The sequence below is a fragment of the Hydra viridissima genome, unplaced genomic scaffold (genome assembly GCF_058129835.1).
Source record: "Hydra viridissima isolate aposymbiotic clone 2 unplaced genomic scaffold, HvirCarnegie_v1 scaffold_2, whole genome shotgun sequence".
In the NCBI taxonomy this organism is placed as follows: domain Eukaryota; kingdom Metazoa; phylum Cnidaria; class Hydrozoa; order Anthoathecata; family Hydridae; genus Hydra; species Hydra viridissima.
Window position 1 is genome coordinate 5,852,019 of NW_028324301.1, and position 21,465 is coordinate 5,873,483.

The 21,465-nt window shown below is 29.8% G+C and overlaps 5 protein-coding genes across 6 annotated transcripts in view; 2 read left to right on the plus strand and 3 right to left on the minus strand.

The window, feature by feature from the left end:
- LOC149891668 (E3 SUMO-protein ligase ZBED1-like) overlaps positions 1-21,465 on the minus strand; it is a 588,790-nt gene that overhangs the window by 239,822 nt on the left and 327,503 nt on the right. The gene's annotated exons all lie outside the window — the stretch shown is intronic.
- On the plus strand, positions 470-2,011 carry LOC145187007 (proteasome assembly chaperone 3-like). The gene has a single exon (XM_080063311.2). It carries the CDS (start codon positions 506-508, stop codon positions 890-892), a length of 387 nt encoding a protein of 128 aa, XP_079919437.2. The 5' UTR covers positions 470-505; the 3' UTR covers positions 893-2,011.
- On the minus strand, positions 3,068-4,468 carry LOC149891680 (zinc finger BED domain-containing protein 4-like). The gene has a single exon (XM_090077357.1). The coding sequence runs from the start codon at positions 4,268-4,270 to the stop codon at positions 3,092-3,094; it is 1,179 nt and encodes a 392-aa protein (XP_089933483.1). The 5' UTR covers positions 4,271-4,468; the 3' UTR covers positions 3,068-3,091.
- Positions 14,744-17,128, plus strand: LOC145191273 (uncharacterized). The gene is made up of 2 exons (XM_090080353.1): positions 14,744-14,902; positions 16,710-17,128. The coding sequence occupies exons 1-2, from the start codon at positions 14,847-14,849 to the stop codon at positions 17,023-17,025; spliced, it is 372 nt and encodes a 123-aa protein (XP_089936479.1). The 5' UTR covers positions 14,744-14,846; the 3' UTR covers positions 17,026-17,128.
- LOC145186468 (uncharacterized) lies at positions 19,355-20,533 on the minus strand. Of its 2 annotated transcripts, none has more exons than XM_090079771.1 (2): positions 20,378-20,533; positions 19,355-19,885 (listed from the first exon to the last, which is right to left on the minus strand). In XM_090079771.1, the coding sequence occupies exons 1-2, from the start codon at positions 20,380-20,382 to the stop codon at positions 19,531-19,533; spliced, it is 360 nt and encodes a 119-aa protein (XP_089935897.1). In that variant the 5' UTR covers positions 20,383-20,533; the 3' UTR covers positions 19,355-19,530. The 2 variants fall into 2 exon arrangements, with proteins under 2 accessions (XP_089935897.1, XP_089935896.1); XM_090079770.1 differs by lacking the exon at positions 20,378-20,533 and adding an exon at positions 20,104-20,257.

A 21,465-nucleotide genomic window follows, 5' to 3' on the forward strand; every position in this document is an offset into this window, starting at 1 on the left:
TTCTTAAAGGATTATGTTCTCCATTGTGTGTGTATGTGTGTGTGCGCAAGTGCGGGCGGGTTTATAAAGTTTGCTTAAGAAAAAATCTGTTTTCAACACATTTCTCCATGAGATTAGCGTTGAAAAGGATTTTTCAATGCATTTCTTATGTCAAAATATATTATTGCATTGAAAATACCGGTTCTTATATCCAATTCTAAAGACTGAGACTTCGTAATGCTAATACATTTTATATTGTTTCCATGACCAAATAATTGTAAGCTTGTATATCTTAATCAGGGTGTATTTGAAACTAGGTATTGGGTTATCAAATACCCTGAGTATGCCGTAATTTTTTAAATACGGATAAATTTTATTTTAAGATATTATGGAGTGTTGATTATTGATCAATGTTATTTGTAAGAGAACCATCTGTTAGGAGTGTTTTGAAGTGTTTTTGTTGTTGATATCTTTGTTTTGTTCTTTTGCTTACAATAAGGACGGTTCTTTTTTTTTTAGAATAAAAATGATAAGTTCTGAAAATAATGTAGAAGTTATTACAAAAGACTTTTTATTGGAAACTGACGGTCTGAAAACAGAATTATTGGCACAGCGTTTCTCCAATCGGATTTTTATTACTGTGTCACAATGTAACGGATTCGGAAGCTTGATAAATATTACTAAAGACGATTTTGGTGCATTTACTTCGGAAAACTCAAACATTGGAATATCGGTTGACTTTCTAATGGGTGTCGAAGAGAACATATATAAAACAATTGCGCGCCAAATAGCAGCCGTCGTTTTCCGTGAAAGTAGTTTGCCTATATTACTTGCTATAGCTTTAAAGGATCGATCTCCAAAATACCTAAAAGATATTATGAGTGCCTTAGATAAACTTAATGTATGGGGATGAACTCCTTGCTCGAATAGTTCTAGTAAAAATATTTAGGTATACATATTTTGGACGAAAAAAATAATTGCAAGAAGAAAGATGATGCTCTTAAGCTTTTAATAATTTTAATTTCTTCCTTTTTTTTAAAGTTTTACTTCTAAATATTAACGTAATTTTTAAACTGAAAGTTCAGTTAACATCAACGACTCATTTTACGATGGGTCGTTGATGTTGAACAAAAAGCTTATATTGTTTTTCTACTTTTTGGCATTTTTGAGCAATCTTTTATAATTTTGCAGTTACCAAGGTACTTTGTGGCGATTTCACATATATAGCAGAGATAAATTGCTCTTAAATTCGGAGAATGTTTTGCTAAAATTTGACATGTCTATAACTCCTATACAATCCAGTGTCTCATTTTAGTTTTACAAAGAATTTTAATATAAAAGACTTCTCAGGATTCTCTGATACAACAGTCCTTAAAAATGACGAAGTCAAAGATGAATCTTTATACTTAGTTTGTAGATTATCCTGATATCACGCTCTTTTGTGAATTGTGCTTTGCTTCATAGTGCTCATCAAATTTATAGTTTAAGAACATTTTAAGTCGATCACATTTATAAACAAATTTCATACAACTAATTGCAATCTTGATCAGTTGTTTTCTTAGATGTTTAGAATTCTTAAAACAGTCTAGATCTGTGTATACCACACAGATCATGTAGTACTTCGTAATAAATTTATTTAATCTCTTTTTGTTTGAGTTCGAACAGCATTCAAACATTCGAACAGCATTCGAACATTTTCAACTTTAAAGAGAGGATTAAGAGCATCATTGAGGACTGAGCTAAGGACTTGTAAGTAAATATTTAGGACTCAAAATACAATATAATATCTCGCTTAAATATTTCATGATAATATATAATATCTTGTTAAATTTAATGCAATTATCTGCGTCAAACAAGGCAATGATCTTGTTTTAACAAAACAATAGAGTAAAATTGGGTCAAACCGATCATACTATTTTTTCGATCACTGATCGGAAAATTTAAATAAAACCGTAACTGATAGGAATATTTAAAAAATAAAACGCCAGAAGAAAGAGATTCATCTCCACTATTCAAATGTGTCAAAATAAAATCCAAGTCATTTTTCAGTCATTTTATTTTTATAAAAGTTTAAAAGAGAGTCGTAAAAATTTGCTTTTTTCTTTTATTTGCTATCGTAATAATTCGGGAACCATAATTCGTTTAAAAATAATTTTACGTCTATCTTGTAAAAAATTTAATTTTAATACCGATTACATCATTTTTTTTCGTTTTATAACACAGGCCTGCAATGGTTTTCCTCTTTAAAATCTGAGTAACGTTTTTTATAGTTTCTGATAGAGCATGACAGTTAACTGTTAAACGGTTAATTTTTAGGTTAATCATGTTAAAGGTTAAGGTTAACCTTTAAAAATTATAAGGTTAATTTTAAGGGTTAAGGTTAACCTTTAAAAATTTAAGGTTAATTTTAAGGGTTAAGGTTAACCTTTAAAAAGTTAAGGTTAATTTTAAAGGTTAAGGTTAACCTTTAAAATTTTAAGGTTAATTTTAAAGGTTAAGGTTAACCTTTAAAATTTTAAGGTTAATTTTAAAGGTTAAGGTTAACCTTTAAAATTTTAAGGTTAATTTTAAAGGTTAAGGTTAACCTTTAAAATTTTAAGGTTAATTTTAAAGGTTAAGGTTAACCTTTTAAATTTTAAGGTTAATTTTTACAGTTAACCTTAACCTTTAAAATTTTAAGGTTAATTTTTACAGTTAACCTTAACCCTTAAATTTTAAGGTTAATTTTAAAGGTTAACCTTAACCTTAAAAGTTTAAGATTAGTTTTAACAGTTAACCTTAACCCTTAAATTTGTTTATATTGTCACGGATTAATGCCCTTTTCTCAAAATATCTTCTTAGTTCCTAAGAATTTTAGGTTTAAAATTTTTATGCTCTTTATATAAATGTAAAAGGTTATTAATTACACTTAAAAGTTCATAACATGTAAAAGTGTAAAGGATATTGCTTACATAGTAATTAGAGCATAATCTTATGGATAGTGCTCTAACTGCTAGGCATAAGCCCCATCGCCAAGCTTTTGTAAAGCTATTCGTCAAGGCTATCCTTTGTGATGGAGGTTTTTTTTTTTGTTTGTTTTTATAACATCTTTTATTTTATTGGATATCTTATCTTATTCATTCTCATTCTCTTCAAATCCAGGCCATGTGATATTTTTCATTCCTTTCATGTTCTCTTTCATGAAAACAAGCATTTCAATGTTGTCAATGCAAAGGCAAGTTCTTCGTTCTGTCAATATATTTCCAGCTGTTGAAAACACTCTTTCTGATGTAGAAGATGATGCTGGGATGCACAACATCTTCCTGGCTAGTCTGGTTAGATATGGAAATTTATTTTGCTGGTTATTCCAATATTGAAGGATATTTGAATCTTTGTGTACACAGCCTTCTTCAACATATAACGTTACTTCATTTTGTGCCTCCTTAAAAGAGTCATCTTTAGAATTTTGTCTTTTTTGCTGTTTCCCATAAAGTTTTTTATTTGCCTGTTCCCAAACATCTTCCTGTTCATCTTCTTCAGACTCCAGTAGTGTTGGTGAAGAGATTTCATTACTAGTAGGACTTTCTGAACCATCTCGCTTTTTCATATCAATTATGGCTTGGACAGCAGTTACCTTAATCAATTCATACTTCTCAGGATCTGCAAAATTGATAACAGAGCCCTTATAACGAGGATCAAGAAAATGACACATTACATATTCTGGTGTTTCAATACCAGAATTTGGAAATCGGGCATCTAATCCTTCAACAAGCTTCTCTGAAATCTCACTGACACAAGTAAGAGTACTGTGGTTACCAAAGAATACTAACTTTCTCCTAACATTGACTAGTTGCATAAACACCAAGTTCATAGTTGGTTCTTTGTCAGAACTAAGAGCTCTAGACATTTTTTCAAGAGGTTCAAGACAGTTCAAAACACCCTTCATGATAAGAATTTCATCCAGGCTTGGCAAGAAACCTTCAATGACTGTAGATTTTTCAGCCATTTTAGCAATGCAACCTTCAAGATCAATAATTGACTGCAACATCTTCAGATCTGAATTCCATCTTGTTGAAACATTCTGTACCAGTTTAGTTCGTGACTGCTTAAAATCAAGAGCTATTTTCCTCAAGATACTGGAATTTTTGGGAGAATGATTGAAGTGGCCAACCAATTTAGATAGTTTAGAAGAAAGTTCTTTCCAGGCAGGAACAGCTTTTAAAGCATCAGTGACAATCAAATGAATCTGATGATCAGCACACCACAAGTTGTCATTTATCGATGGTAATTGGCTAGCTTTGCTGAGGCGCATAGCTTTCAAAACATTAGTACCTCCATCTGTTGTTGCCCATGTGTGGGTTTTCTGTTCCAATTTCAATCCTTTGATCAATGAGTCAAGTTTTTCCAAGATTATTTCACCCGTGTGTTTTTCTCCGAAATAATCAAGTTTGACAAGAAGACGTTTAAGCTCAAACCGGTTATTGATAAAATGAAGAGTTAAAGATTGGAATGAAAGATTATTATACTGAGTAGTCCAGATGTCTGTTGTAAAAGCAGCACCATCAAGATAGGGCCTTTCATCATTCACAATTTTTGAGATGTGGTCCTAAACAAATTGATATAATTTTGGAATTCTTAAACGGGACAAGGAAGTTGATGAGATAGGGTTATATTTTCCCTTTGTTGTCAGTGACAATATTGTACGAAATCTTTCACTATCAACTATCTTAAATGACAACTGTTCCCTTATGATCCACTTAGTTATTTCTGTAACTATTTGCACATTTTCAGGATGGTCTTTGGGCCATTGACTTACAACACGAGCTGTTCTTGGTGTTTTTGGAGTTTTCTGAGTATTTGTTGATCGATGAGGTAATATTGATGATCCAGGAGTCATTACTAAACGAGCACGTTTACGACAATTAATGAAGTCTTCATCATTATCACTTTCACTATCATTGTGTCTCTTTGCTCCATTGGAATTTAACACTGCTTGAGAATCAGTTCTTTGCTCGAATTCAATTAAACTTTGAGGATGTCTCTTAAGATGATTCCCTATACCTGATGTTGAGCCATTCTTTGAAACAAGGATCGCGCCACACTCATTACACTTAGCATGAGAATCATCAGATTTTGTAAAAAAGTCCCAAATCATTGATTTTTTTGGCATGATGATTGATGATGATAAAACTGAAAGTAATAAAAGAAATTAATAACTAGAAAGCAATTAAATAATATTTGCAAGTAAAAAAGATTATCTGTTTGACGGGAGGGGGAGGAGTGGGGGGGGGGGGCGGACTAGGTTGTAAATTCCCTATTTGTAGTTTCGTGAAACTGTTAACACAGTTTAAAAATTTTATATTTTGTATAAAAATATTTCAGCGCTATATTTTTAAAAATTCATAAAACTGTTACATGTTAACAAATAGCTATTGCAAATAATCAAGAATATTATAAGTAACCAAAATACTTTTGGATCTCTGAAATATATGGTATATTTTCTAAATCAATCATTTCGGTTCTTTAGTTGCTGTTTTAAAAAAACATATTTATTAGTTAATGAAAAATTGTTATCGAAATGTTTCTCTTCTATATTTATTTGATGATTCTTAATTAGTAATTTTTTGCTAGGGTCACATAAAAAAATGAAAATACAAAATTTCCAAAATGCCAAAAAGAAAGATTTTCGTACTCGCAAATAATATTTTAATTTATTGATAAAAAACATAGCGATCATTTGGAAAGAAATTCAGTGCTTAGTTGAAAAAGATGTTTTAGAAATTACTGTTTTAAGGTGACGCACTTAAATATACCCTCAAACATAATGTGATTATAAATAAAAAATTAAATAAATAAATAAATTTCTTACTTGATCAATTTGAATTTGAAGTTTGTTGAAGTTGAATATATATATATATGTAAAACTTTTCAACACAATTAGTAAACAAGCACTGATTGTAAAAGTGAAAAGAGAAAAACTCTCTCTTACAGATAATTAAATTAAATTAAATTCATTTAACTTCTCTCTTCTAGATAGATGCCAAATTAAAAAAAAAAAAAGGGGGGGGGGGGTTAAACACCACCTCTGCATGAGACTTTGTTGTCTTTAAACTGCAACACTGTTTCTAGTTTATACACTTTAAAAAAAATTCATATTCGGTTAACCGTACAAAAAGTTGTTTTGTATGGTTAACCGAATACTTCGGTTAATTTTCTAAGGTTAATTTTAAAGGTTAAGGTTAACCTCTAAAACTTTAAGGTTATTTTTAAGGGTTAAGGTTAACCTTTAAAAATTCAAGGTTAATTTTAAGGGTTAAGGTTAACCTTTAAAATTATAAGGTTATTTTTAAGGGTTAAGGTTAACCTTTAAAAACTTAAGGTTAATTTTAAGTGTTAAGGTTAACCTTTAAAATTTTAAGGTTAATTTTAAGGGTTAAGGTTAACCTTTAAAATTTTAAGGTTAATTTTAAAGTTTAAGGTTAACCTATTAACCGTTTAACGGTTAACCTTCATGCTCTAGTTTCTGATGTGCTGATTACGAGAAAAATAATTTAAAAAATCCATCACGTCAGGATTTTTTGATATGGAATATTTAAGATTTTGCTTTAAATTGTTTGAGCGCCTACCTTTTGAAATGTCTAAAACGTTATTAATTTACTTCAGCTCAATTTTTATTTCATATAATTAGTGTAAGGGAACATAGAAATTAACGCCAATTAGTAATTTGTTAATGACTACATAATAAGTATTAGTAATTCGCATTAAACATGTCAAAAACGGGTCATTTTGGCTTAATTTAGTAATGAGCTCATTATTACATAATGATTTGGTAATATTAACTAATTGTTGTGAATATTATTAGAAAAGGGTGTAATTAAGATAAACCAAAGGATTTTTGTATAAGTACCCGCACTGATTTAGAAATTTAATAGTTGAAGTGCGCATCTTGCAACATAAACTTTAAAATGGCATCGCGAAGTTGTTTAAACTCTCCTAATTGTTTCTGTTATATTTGCGGGAAATTTATGGTGATAAAACAACGAAACAGTATTACAGACTTTGTAAAAAATATTTATAAAAGTTATTTTGGACTCGTTTTAAGTAACCAAGACAAAACTTGGGCACCTCATAAAATTTGTACGACTTGTTTATTAGAACTTCGCAAGTGGTCAAAAGGACAGAAAAATAGCTTCAAAATCGTTTCGCCTGTGCTATGGAGAGAGCCTAACGACCATGTTAAAGATTGCTACTTTTGTTGTTGTGACATAACTGGATACAATTCAAAAAATAAAAGGGACATAAACTATCCAAACGTGTCATCAGTTACGCCTGCAATATTTGGCGATTCAAAAATGGTGCAGCCCCCGGTTCCAGCTCTACAAATTGAAAATTCTGACTGTGATATAGAGGAAGAGGATGTACACCAATCTGATCCTGAATTTCATGGAGATTCTGACGCTTGTCAGCTCTTTTCACAGTCACATTTAAACGACTTGACAAGAGATTTGAATCTTCCCAAAGATGCAGCGGAACTCCTCGGATCACGATTAAAAGAAAGAAATATGCTGGCACCTGGCACTTCATTTTCATGGTACCGTTACAGAAAAAAAGATTTTCTTCCATTCTTCGCTGAAGATGAAGATTTAGTGTTCTGTAAAGATATTCCAGGCTTGACGAAAATGTACGACATTGAATACGATCCTAACGAGTGGAGATTGTTTATTGACTCCTCAAAAAGAAGTTTGAAAGCAGTTCTTCTGCATAATGGGAATACATATGCCTCGTTACCTGTTGCACATTCTGTCCATTTAAAGGAATGTTATGAAAATTTGGAAAAGCTTTTGACTAATATAGCTTATGAGCAACACGGTTGGATGTTGTGTGGAGATTTGAAAATCATAAGCATGCTACTAGGCCAACAAGGTGGTTATACAAAATACCCGTGCTTTCTTTGCGAGTGGGATAGCCGCGATAAACAACATCATTGAACCAAAAAGGAATGGACTCCAAGAACTGAACTAACCCCAGGATTCAAAAACGTACTTAAACAGAGTTTGGTTCCCAGAGAAAAAGTTTTACTGCCACCATTGCACATCAAATTGGGTATAATGAAGCAATTTGTGAAGGCTTTAAATAAAGAGGGGGAAGGCTTCAAATATCTGCATTCAGTTTTTCCATCTTTATCAGAAGCTAAGATAAAAGACGGAATTTTCGTCGGCCCTGATATTAGGAAATTAATGTCGGATGAAAAGTTTGATGAAAAACTTAATGATATCGAGTTGCAAGCATGGCAGTTATTTAAGGAAGTGGTGACAAAATTTTTGGGGAACAATAAAAGCTCCGACTATAAAGAAATAGTGGCCAAAATGATTTCCAATTTGGGTGTAATGGGTTGTAATATGAGCATTAAACTTCATTTCTTAAATTCTCATATTGATTACTTCCCAGAAAGTCTAGGAGCCGTTAGCGAAGAACAAGGCGAAAGATTTCACCAAGATTTGAAAGAGCTTGAAGTCCGGTATCAAGGAAGATGGAATACCAACATGATGGCGGACTATTGTTGGTTATTGAAGCGCGACGATCTAAACCGGAAATTTAAGCGAAAATCGCGCAACCGAAGTTTCCAGGAGAAAAGGACCAGGTTCCACAAATGAAATTTAAATGTTATTTAGACTAATGTTAAGTTGTTATTATATTTTAGTAGTTTTTTAAGTTAAAAATAATGTTCTGTTTTAAATATATATTTTTTTATGTGAAATCTTCTGTTTTTTTGCTATTTTCTATCTGTGCCTTTTTTGAAAAATCTGGAGGTGATAGAGAAAAACTAAGTACATATTCGTAATCAGCGCACCAAAATACCCTAGAATCAGCTATCAAATTCCAGAGAGGAAGTTATGACTCTCATTTTGCAGGCCTGTGTAATTAAATATTTGACAAAAAAGTAAGAAAAATTAATATTAAATTTTTTCGGTGAAACCGATCATTCACATATTTACTTTAAATTCCTTTATTAAGTAGTATGTGAATTTTTAAATTAGGCACTTAGGTGAATTAAATTATTGGATTTTCTCATGGATTTTCTCTTGGATTTTCTCATGTGTTAGTTCCGGGTTCTTCCTATATAAAGTTATTTTACAAAAATGACTCAATGATATTTATTAATTATTCACTTTCAAGATGACAACAAGTAAAAAGTCATACAATGAAGAAGATATAGAAGCTGCGTTAAATGATATAAAAGAAAAAAATACTTCAATCAGAAAAGCTGCATTCAAATATGGCATTCCATTCTCAACTCTAATAGGTCGCAAGAACAACAACGATGCTAGCTTCAAGGGATCAGGATCAACAACCATACTCTCACAGCAAACAGAGTCAATTATGGTGCATGCGTTTAAGTTCCTATGTGATTGGGGTTATGGTTTAACGCGAAATGATGTCATTGACTTCGTATGCGGTTAACTTCTTCGTACAAATCAATCAGGCCTATTTAAAAACGGCAGGGCCGCCAAAGACTGGTTTTATGCATTTATAAACCGATGGTTTAAAGAAATTTCCACAAGAAAGTTGAAGTTGTCACTAATAAGGGTCTGCGTCTCGTTATTTTTTTAAATCGAGACGAGACGAGACGATCCTAAAAGCTTTGTCCCGATTAGCGACAAATATCGAGACAATTTTCAATTTTCAGTCGAAATCCGGGACGATACCGAGACGAAACGAGATGTCCCGGACAAAAAAAAGAGCTTTACAATTTCCCGGAATTTACATCTTTTTAACGAGACATAACGAGACATAACGAGACATAACGAGATATACTAGTTAATCTTTAATGTGAAATTTAAATAATGAATTTCTGACACAATTACCATTATTTATTTCAGCTGCTATTATTGATATTGTTATACCATCTACATAAACACAGCTTTATAAAAGTTAATGGTATAAAAATGGTAATAAAATAGCAACTGAAATCAGGGGGAAAAAAATATTTTTGGGATAGTATTTAACTTTTTCCACTAAAATATCGTGTAAGAAGTGGATAAATATATGTCCAAGGGCTAAGTTTCTGATCATTTAATATTGTTTACCGCCGAGGTCAGTATTCACTTCTAATGCAAGAGTTTGTTTTACACTCATATTTAAGGGAAAGATTTTATCCAAAGTGTCTTCAACGTTTTTGATCTATAAAACGTTTGACTTTTTTTAAAAATTGTACTTTTTGCAGAGACTAACAAGAGAGCATGATGTTCAATACCTAGTTCTTTTATTTTTTCTCTTTTCCTTTGCTCTCTAAGGACCACCCATTGTTTATGGGGTTTTCCAGAACCAAAATGGCTACTTTTATTGGTCATAAGATTTTCTTGAAGCCATTGGTCTTCTTTTTCTATAAAAGAATCATAACTTCTACCACATTGTTTTAGTTTTTTTCTTCACTTTTGAAATAAATCTATCTAAAGTAGCATTAATTTATGTTCTATTTGCTAATTTCTTCATTTTTATTTGACTTCGTTAAGTAAATCCTTCCAAAATGGTAATTTATCCACTCCTAATTCACGTATATTCGGGATAAGATCTAACCTTTTTGTTGTTGTTGTTTTTAAAATCATTAATATATATCAGAAACATTTTTAAGTACTCTATATCATTTTTCACTTTACACTGTTTAACATTTTATGTTATAACTTCTTTGACAATTATCACATTACGTTCGCTGTAATGTTTAAGTAAATGTTACTTGTATATTATACAGGAAATACTGAAGCTGTTAAGTAATGCTATTTCAAATATCTAGCACCTCTTGAATAGTAAATCATTTTTTAGATTTCTTTGAAAATAATATTAAAATTTTTAACTTCTTTTAACCATAAAATGTAAAATATAAGTTTTATTAAAAAACTGTTTTTACTTTTTAAATAAATGATCATTCTAATTTAATATTATTTAAAAAAGAGCACTATATTTACCAAAAAACTGTGAGGGCTTTAGTGCCATTTTTTTGCTGTTTTGAGTCACTGTGCGTCATTTCTGGCTGGCAAAACAAACTTGGTTGGCAAAAAATTTTCTTCACTGCGAAGTAAGATATCAAGTTAATATTAAGGGTCTGCGTCTCGTTATTTTATTTCCAGGAAACTTCTCGTCTCGTTACGCTTTTCCCGGTTCATTTCAAGAAAACGATTCCGAGACGCAGACCCTTAGTTAATATAATTGATCTGTCTCGTAACTTTTCGTTATTAGCCGGGACACAGTTTTTAAATTCCGAGAAAAAAATTATGTCCCGATTTATAACTTTATTCCGGGATAATTGTTTCCTTTGTCTCGTTATTTTTTTCCGGGAAATTTCTCGTCTAGTTACGCGTTTCCCGGTTCATTTCGAGAAAACGATTCCGAGACGCAGACCCTTAGTCACTAAACAATATCAGTTGTCTGGGATAACTTTTGGTTGTCACATTTAGAATTGCGATGAAACGGTTTTCTGTGGTGATCAAGGCAAAGCAACTGAAGTATGTCGAAAAAGTGCAAAGCATGTTTTGAAACTCACTGGTAACAATGAAAAAATCCATTACACAGTGAACGATTGCTGTAATGCTGATGGATATTTTACACCACCATTCGTGGTAAAATTGAGGCAACCCAATATTCCAAAAATTGCTGGCCAATCTATTACAGAAGACGGTGTTTCAGATTATCTCAAAAAAAGAGCAGAAGTTAGTCAACTCAAATTAGCTGAAAAACAAGCTAAAAAGCGTAAAACCATCTGCAAATTCATAATGCCACTGCCAAACCCTGCAGAAAAAGAAGTAACTCAAAATATAGAGCCGATTACAACACCTTTAGCCAAAAGAATAAAGTTATTAAATGCAGAAAGTTTAAAAAAGAATTACATTCGGACATGATGTCATGCGAGAATTCAAATTGCAATACTTGGCTCTGCAATAAAGCATGTTTGCCAAAAAATTTTGTAATGGGTTCAGATTTTTTTTGTTGTAAAAAATGTAAACCTTAAATCTTTTATTATTTCTGTATGCTATATAAAAATATATACATTTACATATATGAAATGTTAAATTTATTAAATGTATTTTATATTGATCGGTTTTAACAGACTTTCTGCTAAAAGCAGTCTTTTTTTTTTCTTCTAGTTTTCATATTTTCAAATACAATTAAAAAAAAATAATTAATAATGTGCTTGTTGGTATATTTTATCTTATTTAAAAAAAATAGTTTAAAAATTTTAAAAAATAATAAAGTTGCTTGATTTTTATTGTTCGGTGATCGGTTTGACCCGCTTTTACTCTATTCTTGTTTAAATTTGATAATAAAATTTAATGTAATAGTTTAATAAGTATAACATCTTTATTAAATTTAATAATAGTAACTGCTAAAATTAAATTAAGAAAAAGTCTGATTAGGGATGGCAAAATCCCGGACATTCTAAATCCCGGGATTTCGGGGTTGAGTAATTTATCCCCGGGAAATCCCGGGATTTGATAAAAAACAGAAACAATCATTTGCGGTGAAGTATGTGAAGAACAAAGTAATCATCAAACGCTGAAAAATGATTAATTTATTGATAATATAATTATATTAACAATAAATTATTCATTTTTCATTTTTTAGTTAACTAAAATAGTTCATTTACTAATGAACCTAAGTTATTGAAATTATAAAACAATTCATTAAAAAGATAGCACAATATAATAAAAATGATAATTAAAAATAATATGAATATAAATGAATATACAAGAATTTTATTTATTTTTGAAAATACCACTTTAAAAAACTGAAAGCGACAATCTTTTCGTCGTTTAATCGCGTTCGATTTTTTAAGCATAAAAACCCAGTAACACTTTCTACCCTTATAGGTTATAGGTTAAAAATATTTTCTTAAGTTCTAATTTTTTTTAAATTTCTAAAGTTCTTAAACTATTTCAATTTACGTTTCTTTATCAGATCTATAATTCAAACTGAATCTGTTACTGTAAAATTGAAAAAAAACACTTTGAATAGTTGAAGAATTTTTTAGAATCACGCATACATTTCGTCGCATAAGAAGTATTGGGCTCTAACTTTTTTTGTTGTTGTGAAAAATTAACTTTCAATTTATCTCAGTTAAAATGTTTTAGTCCTGTCATTTTTTATAATTAAAACTATACATCTTTTTTTCGTTATTTATGTTTCATAATCAAACTGATAATATTATTTCTATAATTTTAAACTTGTTTTTATTACTAATTGTTAATTACAGATTTTATCAATAAATTCTTATAATATAAAAAAAAAGCAGATAGAACCCTCTAATTCTCGTGTGACGATTTGTAATTAAAATGAAGCCGAAAATTCGAAATTAAACTAATTAAAATATTGCAAAGAGAATAAACAGCTATGTAACAAGTATTTTACCAAAGACTGCATTTACTAGACACTTTATGATGTACGAATAAGTTAATAGCTTAATCCCTATTTATCTTTACTTTTTTTATTACATTCCCGAAATCCCGGGAAATTTTTGTGAAAAATCCCGGGATTACGGGATCAACAATTTATACGGAATCCCGGGATTTCGGGATCCCGGGATCCCGGGATTGCCATCCCTAAGTCTGATCATTTCTGCACGTTTTGATGTTTTAAAATCGGAGAAAGCTAGAGAGTTTTGAATCTGGATGAAATTTTATTTGAAGAATCCTGAATTTACCTAAAAGGATGACAAGGTTGGGTCATTTAAATTTCTTATTTGTACCAATAATAGAGAACCCTTAGCCTTCAGATATTATTCACCTGATAAACTTGATCCAAATACCACTTGGTATATTACGCCTGATTTTATATTATACGCATTTTATTTCCTGACCATTAGCTAGAAATATTGACAGCTTGTTATTCGTTGCTCTTTTGTTCAGGTGAAAGAGCTATATATTTCATTTAAATTAAAAACACACTACAAATAATTTATAAACTAAAGTTTCAATTTAAAAATATTTTTCTAATAATGATAGAACTAACAATCTCTGCCTACTTTTTCGTTTATCAATTTTGTTGACGGATTTTTCTATTTCAAATCTTTTTAATGATAAAATCTTTGTAATGATAAAATTTTTTTAATGTTACAAAACATAAAAAGTTCAAAGATGAATCTCACAATTGAAAAGTAAAATGTCTGGTCTGAGAAAAACGTGAAAATCTGGTCCACATAGAAAAGGAATGTTGAAAAAAAAACTTGAAAATCTGGTCAACATACAAAAAGAATGTTGAAAAAAAACTTGAAAATCTGGTCAACATACAAAAAAAATGTTGAAAAAAAACTTGAAAATCTGGTCCCCATACAAAAAGAATGTTGAAAAAAAACTTGAAAATCTGGTCCACATACAAAAAGAATGTTGAAAAATTAAGAATCTGCTCTCAAAAATAATGGAATACATAATCGTCGTTACCAACAGTAGCGCTGCATAGGAAACAAGGTCTTTGTTTGAGATCTGTTGTCCCTGACAAATGCAATTGGTTTTTCGGACCGATCTTGAAAAATCACTAAAAAAGAATTTTTCAAGATCAGTGGGGCATCGTCGAGTTCAGCTTTTAGTTTTTCTCGGGAAAAATTGAAGTAGAGGCCAATAATTCCTACTTATAGAAATTGAACCAGAAAAGGGGCGATTTCCATAAAGCGGAAATATAAACCTATCATTTTATATAAATATTTTATATAATTTAGAAAATAAAAACTAGAATATAATTCTGTTTTTTTTATTATTAAAAAGAAATGACGTAATCGAGAAGCTGTTTCTTTTAGGAACCAATGATATACTTAATTTTATCTGCAGCAACCGCAATTTTGAAGTTTGATATATGTTGCTTTTGATAAAGAGTTCACAAGCCGTTATTCTCTGAAGTTCAAAATGACGAGTACAGACTATATCCAAGGCATAAATAAAATGAAGAAACCTGCTACTAAGTAAGAATGTTTTTATTGTCTTTTTTTTTCTTACTTCAAGCTATGTAGAGTTAATTTTTCCAAACGACTCTTTAACTTTCTGATAAGTGCTTTATAAATAAAATAATGTACTTTTTTTTCAAGTTTCTCCAAACTAAACAATATTTGTTAAAATATAATCAACTTGTGATACCATACATAAGGCCCTTTTTTCCGTTATACAGGTAAATTTTTACAAAAACAATATATAATTTAATAACCTTTTTCTTAATATTAAACCAAATTAACCTTGTTCATAATACTTTTTACATGCAACACAGCAAATTTTGTTATTCTTGTTCAAATTTTCTTATCATTTACATAATCAATTTAATGTTTTGATTTTTTTTTTTTTTTTCAACCTTATGTAGCCTTCTAGAGCATTAAATGCCCATTTATTCTTTACAGAGAAATATAGGGCTTCTCAAGGTATTTTGACCCAAGTATAGATACAAATATTTGAAGTGATGAATTGGGGCATTACACTGAGTCTTTACCTGAAGTCCTAAAAAAAAAGTAGAAATCAAATCTAGTTTAACAGAATTAATAAATCATTTGTTGAAATAATAAGTCAATTTAAATCCATAAAGTACACACAATATGTTTCTTTAAACCCTCATTATTTTTTTCTATTCATTTGGAGTTATCCAGCAGTATAAATTTGAAATAGACTGATAGAGACTAAAGTTATTTGCAAACGAATATGTCAATTTTGGGTGTGCCCATGCACCAAGTTTTCACAAAATTTTTCATAAAACTTACAAAGCTTCAGCATACCAATTCAACAACAAAAAAGTTCAAAAGTAAACCAAATAGAAACAACTTTATGTAGTAATAAAGACTGCTTCAAATAACAGCTGCACCTATTGTCATTTTGATCTAAAACTATTCACTACCAAGAGTTTAATTAAAGGTGTCATTTGTAGTATAAACCAGCATTGTGTATTTTATTAAACAACTAGTTTTCAGGAAATGTGCACAGGTGTTAATCTTGAATATAAAAAAATATTCATCTAAAATTTCTATTAGGATGTCCCCAAATTTTTTAAAATATCATTACAGTCTCCCTAGAATATTTCAGTATGACACCATTGTACTAAACAAAAATTTAAATTCATTTAGGTATTATTTAGAGTTCATCAAGGTTTTACCATTTATAGAGGAAATGCTCCTTATGTTAGCATTTTCTAAAATGGTCTTGTAATATTCTTATTCCTAATGTCTAAACAAGTTTTATATTAATACAATCTGTTTTGCAATAGTATGCAATCAAAAAATGTAATGTGTACATTTATTGTTGATATTGATGAATAGTACTTAAATGAAAGCATTGCTACAGGCTTCGAACTACCTATTATTGACAACCTATTATATTACTCTATTATCAACAGACTCTTACCATCCTGGTCTAACTTTCATTAGATAGCTATGCTTTATTAGGCTTCATATTATTTACCTTCTGATTTTGTCTTTGTTATTACACTTAGAAGGATGTTTAACAACTCTACATGTTTGGAATACAGATCTTTGATTGAAATGAATATAGATCTTCGATATCTGGTTTATAAGACCATATTGTGATTGTTACAACTTTTATGACCTAAATATTACCCAAATAAGTTTTTTGTATAATATCACACATTCATAGTCACCCTTTAGTAAAAAAGCTCAGCTTTTTGTTTTGTCATGGTCTCATTATAGATGGCTATGGATTTAAAAAATTTTTATGGTATGTTATAGTAACATTTTTGTATATCATTAAATTTTTTTATTAAATTGCTTTTTACAGAGTTATGGCCCCACCTGGTGGCAAGACTAATATCAACATATTTGGTGGTGAACAACCTCCAGAAGAACATACTGTAAACAAGGGTCAAGCACTTAGAAATCAATCAAGTATATTTTCGAGTGCAGAAGAACCTGTATCAACACATAAAACCCATGAAAAATCTACAATTTCTGAACCATCTGTTCAGTGTGGAGCAAATACTAGCAAAGACATACCATCAAATACTCAACCTGAAGAAAGTGCAAGCAAGGGTAGACCAAGTACTAAAGTTATGGCACCACCTGGTGGGAAAACTTCAATCAACCTGTTTGGTTAAACAAACATTGCTTCATATACAAAATTTATTAATCTGCAGTTTAAGACAAAAACATAAAGTCATTTGTTTATAACTGCACTCTGAAATATAAGTTTTCATTGGATTTTTAGTTGATATTTATTTAAAAGGAAACGTTTGAAAACCCAACAATGACGCTGTTAATTTCATTACCAGGCGACAAAAAAAATTTTTTTTCGTGTGATACATAGTATTTTTCGTTATTTAACTTTTAAATATAAACTTTTTAAACCTTTTTTATATTAAACATTAAATATTACCCTTGGTTATGTGGTTGTATAAAAATGTATATAAACATTTACTTAAATTCCCTCCAGTCTTTATAACGTGTTTATATATTGCGCATCGGTATTCCTTGTAATATGGATAGTTATAGGGTGTTAGATAAAATTATATTTAAGTTCGGGAATATTTTGGAGAATGTTGTGACGGAAATGTTTTCTGATTTTTAAAACAACTTTTAAAAGTTAAATAACCTGTGTTATAGAAAAGGTAGTGCGTTTGTGGTTTACTAAAATAGTTTAAATCTTCTAATCGTAATTTATTTTCAGAAACGATATATACTACTAAATGTGTAATGTATAAAATGGAATGAATTCGTTAACTTACTTTATAATTTAAAAGATAACATCTATTTATTAGCTTTAGTTTATTTCGTTATTACTTATTAAGTTTTAGAAACATTTTAAGAACATTTACTAGCTATGAATATCTCTTGCATCACTTGCAGGTTATCAAAATTGTTACAACTTCTTAACATTAAACTCATTTCAATGGTGATTTTAATTTCATTAGAAAAGGTGAGTGAAAATAGTTGAACATGCTATCCCGTTATCAAGGCGAATTGCCAAATAAAGCCCATCTGGTCAAAGTGCTCGAAAATTAGTCGAAATCCTCCGTTTGTTTTTAAAAGTTGCTAAAATTACATTTGAGACTTTCAAAAGCTTGAGGTCAACACATAAGAGGTAAATAAGAGGCTTACAACCATATGACGGTTTTTTTTTTTTTTTTTTTTTTTTTTGCACTTCTCTTGTCATTTTGATCTAAAACTATATACATTATCAAGAGTTAAATTAAAGAACTCGGTGAAGCATTTATTTTGACAAAATATTCATCCAAATAGGTGGGCGCTTTTTTGAAGGATTTACGGTACCATTTTTTCCTTCCTATTTCTACATGAGAGCTTTGGTATTTGGATAGAAGAAACTAATATGTTTGGAAATACAAAAAAAACTTGACACATTTCAAAGCAATAGTAATTTTGCATTTAATTAAATTGATTCACATTTTTATTTCAAGATAAATCGCTATAAGGTTAAAAAAAGAGAGTTTAGTAAAAGAAAGAACAACCTATTATAAAAAATACGATCAGTTTTTTTAAACAATTTCATGAAAGTCAGAGTCGTGAAAGTTTCAAAAATAAATTAAAGTATAATTGAAATAAATTGGTATTTTTTATCGAAAAATACACTCTCTATTTTCTTTTATTTCAAATATCAAAGATTATTTTTATTTTATCATAGCATTCTTTAATCTTTGATGAAAAAAAATTGGAAATTTCTTTAATTACATATTTGATATATTCCCATTAAGAGTATATTAAAAAAATCACTGAATTGGTATTTTCCATAAAAAAAAAGCTACATAGATGAGAAATATTATAATGTCGATTCTGTAGAAGATGTAGATTTCTGTAGAAAATGAAGATTCTGTTAGAAGATGTAGATTGTATTAGATGTATAGAGATATGTTAATGTAGATTCTGTAGAAAAGTTAAAGGAGAATATATGCAAAACATTTTTTAATAGAGAGTTCTCGAGCATTCATCAATAACTACTTTTATATATTGGCTGCTTTGCAAAAGTATTAAGACATTTAATTTTTAACATTGCTGTCTTTGAAGTATTCTTCATAACTTTCTTTTTATTCGCGTTTTTACCTAATAGAATTAAATTGTCAAAAGACTGAGTAAAGATTATTTCGTTATATAACAGTGGTACAGAGTTTTACTTATTTTTATAGCAGGATAAACAAGTATATTGTCTTGTTTGTTTGTTTGTTTGTTTGTTTGCTTTTAGTTTTAAAACATTTATTTTTATTTAAGTTATATTGGGCTATATTTCATTTGAACAATTTAACATGCATTTGTACCACAACTGTTTCTTTAGATGTACCTGCCTACTATAAAAACATTTCGTCTTAGAAAGACTCAAATCACTATAATTCTAATGCTATAACTCGAATAATATTCGAGTTGAATTTCTAAAAAGGTTAAAAAAGTTACTAAATATTACACTCAAATAAAAGTTCATTTTTATGATAGAAGCGCCTTTTTTTTAGTCTCGTCTTTCAAATAAATATTGAAAAATTGAAAAAAATATCAAAAAAATACATTAATCTCTTTTTGTATAAATAGTTCACATTAAAATTGTATAATAATTGAACAGAATGTTTACTTAGAAAATAAGAATGTTCTGCATAATAGAACTAGTCAAATATATGAGATTGGTTATTTCGAATTGACAGTGGAGAGAGCTTTCTATGAGGCAATCTACCGTTAGAATACATCGAACTAAAAGCTGTGACAGTTGGGACTCCTGCAATTTTTTTCTCTTGAAAGCATTTTATGTCATCTATTTCTTCGGAGTTTGACTTCTGTTCGATGTTCTCTTCGGTGTTTTGTTTCTTTTCAACTTCCTTTTTGGTCTCGTTAACCCCTTCAAAAACACTAGACTTCGTTCTTTCTTCCTGACACTTGTTGACGGTCAATGTTGGGGAATTTCCGATGGACTCTTCTCTGTATATGTTAATATTGCATTTACCACCAGGTGGGTTAATAACCCTAAAGCAAGAAAATATTTTTTTAAATAATGCAAAGTGAATTTTACTTCTCTTTTGAAACTTTATAAATTTGTTCTATTTGTTTGTTGCTTTTCGATCAAAGGAGCAACTATAATTTCTATACTTTAGTATATGCATTCTCACTCTTTTTTAAGATTGCTAAAAAACTATTTGATTCATATTAAGTAAAACATGCAAAATATCAATTGACTTTTAAACCTTATTTTCTTTCCATCATTTTTGTTCGAATGCATTTTTCGTAACGGTTGGTCCGCTCTTTTATTTACCTTACTTAAAAGTGTGCCCTTATATGCTCAAATAACATGTAAGTTTAAGATACGCATGGCAAACCGACAACGATATAAATTTATCTTGATTACATTTTTGTAGTCGTTGAAATGCAATTTTTAAATTCAATAATTAAGTTGAAACGCTAAAACCAAGTCTAATTATCTTTCCTGTATCTCCAGCTGAAAAGACAAAGTTGACCCACCTCATTTTTTAAATTTATGCTAAATTTGCAACTGCCACAACCAAGTTCCTTTTCAGGACGCAACTGCAAGTGAAATGCTCACCAGAGCGCATCAATTTGTTATATAAGCCTAAAACGACCAGAAGGTGCGCTTCAACCAGAATTTACTTAATGCGATTAGGGATTATTATTATTATTGATATTATTTGCATATATAGAACGCTTTTAACAATAATTAATACTAACTGTTATGTATCAATAGCGTTGTGGGCGTTGTTCTTATATGTATAATTAGGGGCGTGTTTTCGTTGCTAACAGCATGCCAGCTTGGGGTATACTTGATTATACAGAGAGAGTTGCGCATCGACCGTGGTTAAACATCACTCGTGCTGTTTAAGAAAGATTCAAAAGTTGATTGCAGCTCACGCAAATCTATGAACTTAAAAAATACGTTAGCTATGGCCTTTGTGAACATTTAGCATTACAGCAATTGCATGTTTATAGTACTTTTTAGCCTTGATCCCAGAACTACTTTTTTACAAGAATTAAGAGCTAATAAAGAGTCAGGCATATATTACACTAATTCTAATTTCTTACTCCTTTTTTTAGTAACGAAACCTTTTTTTTTTCATCTTAAGTTTGTGTGACAATTTCCAGTTACTGGTAATACTTATTGGCAATAAAAAAATTTAACCATTTAAATCCATAGGTAAATTACGTATGGCTTTTTAATAAAATAAATATATACTCAGTATATATCTGTACATATTAAGTTTTGTAAATGAAGTTTTAGCAGATACAGCAGCGGTCAAAAGTATTTTTACTACTAATTTTTGTGCAACAACTATTTAACGGAAAATATATTAACCATTATTTATCTGTGGATCTGTACATTAGGGATATGACTTTTTTGCAACCTACTAGGCCTGTATCGTAATTCAATGAACTTTTATGTAAAAAGAACGAATAGATGTTTCATTTTGACATATTTTGAAAAAAGGTCACCCCAAAACCAAAAAATCGAATTTTCAATAGGTACACTTTTGTACAGTAAATGAATATTAAAGGCTGAAGATGTTGTAAGAGTCATACTCCTGTTGTTATTTTAT

Excerpts from the sequence above, each read along its gene's own strand:
- LOC145187007 (XM_080063311.2), top strand. The coding sequence starts at position 506 with ATGATAAGTTCTGAAAATAATGTAGAAGTTATTACAAAAGACTTTTTA.
- LOC145186468 (XM_090079770.1), bottom strand. The coding sequence starts at position 20,138 with ATGCATTCGAACAAAAATGATGGAAAGAAAATAAG. Across the intron at positions 19,886-20,103 it reads AATGATGGAAAGAAAATAAG|GGTTATTAACCCACCTGGTG; the intron begins GTTTAAAAGTCA and ends TTCTTGCTTTAG.
- LOC149891680 (XM_090077357.1), bottom strand. The coding sequence starts at position 4,270 with ATGCGCCTCAGCAAAGCTAGCCAATTACCATCGATAAATGACAACTTG.
- LOC145191273 (XM_090080353.1), top strand. The coding sequence starts at position 14,847 with ATGACGAGTACAGACTATATCCAAGGCATAAATAAAATGAAGAAACCT. Across the intron at positions 14,903-16,709 it reads ATGAAGAAACCTGCTACTAA|AGTTATGGCCCCACCTGGTG; the intron begins GTAAGAATGTTT and ends TGCTTTTTACAG.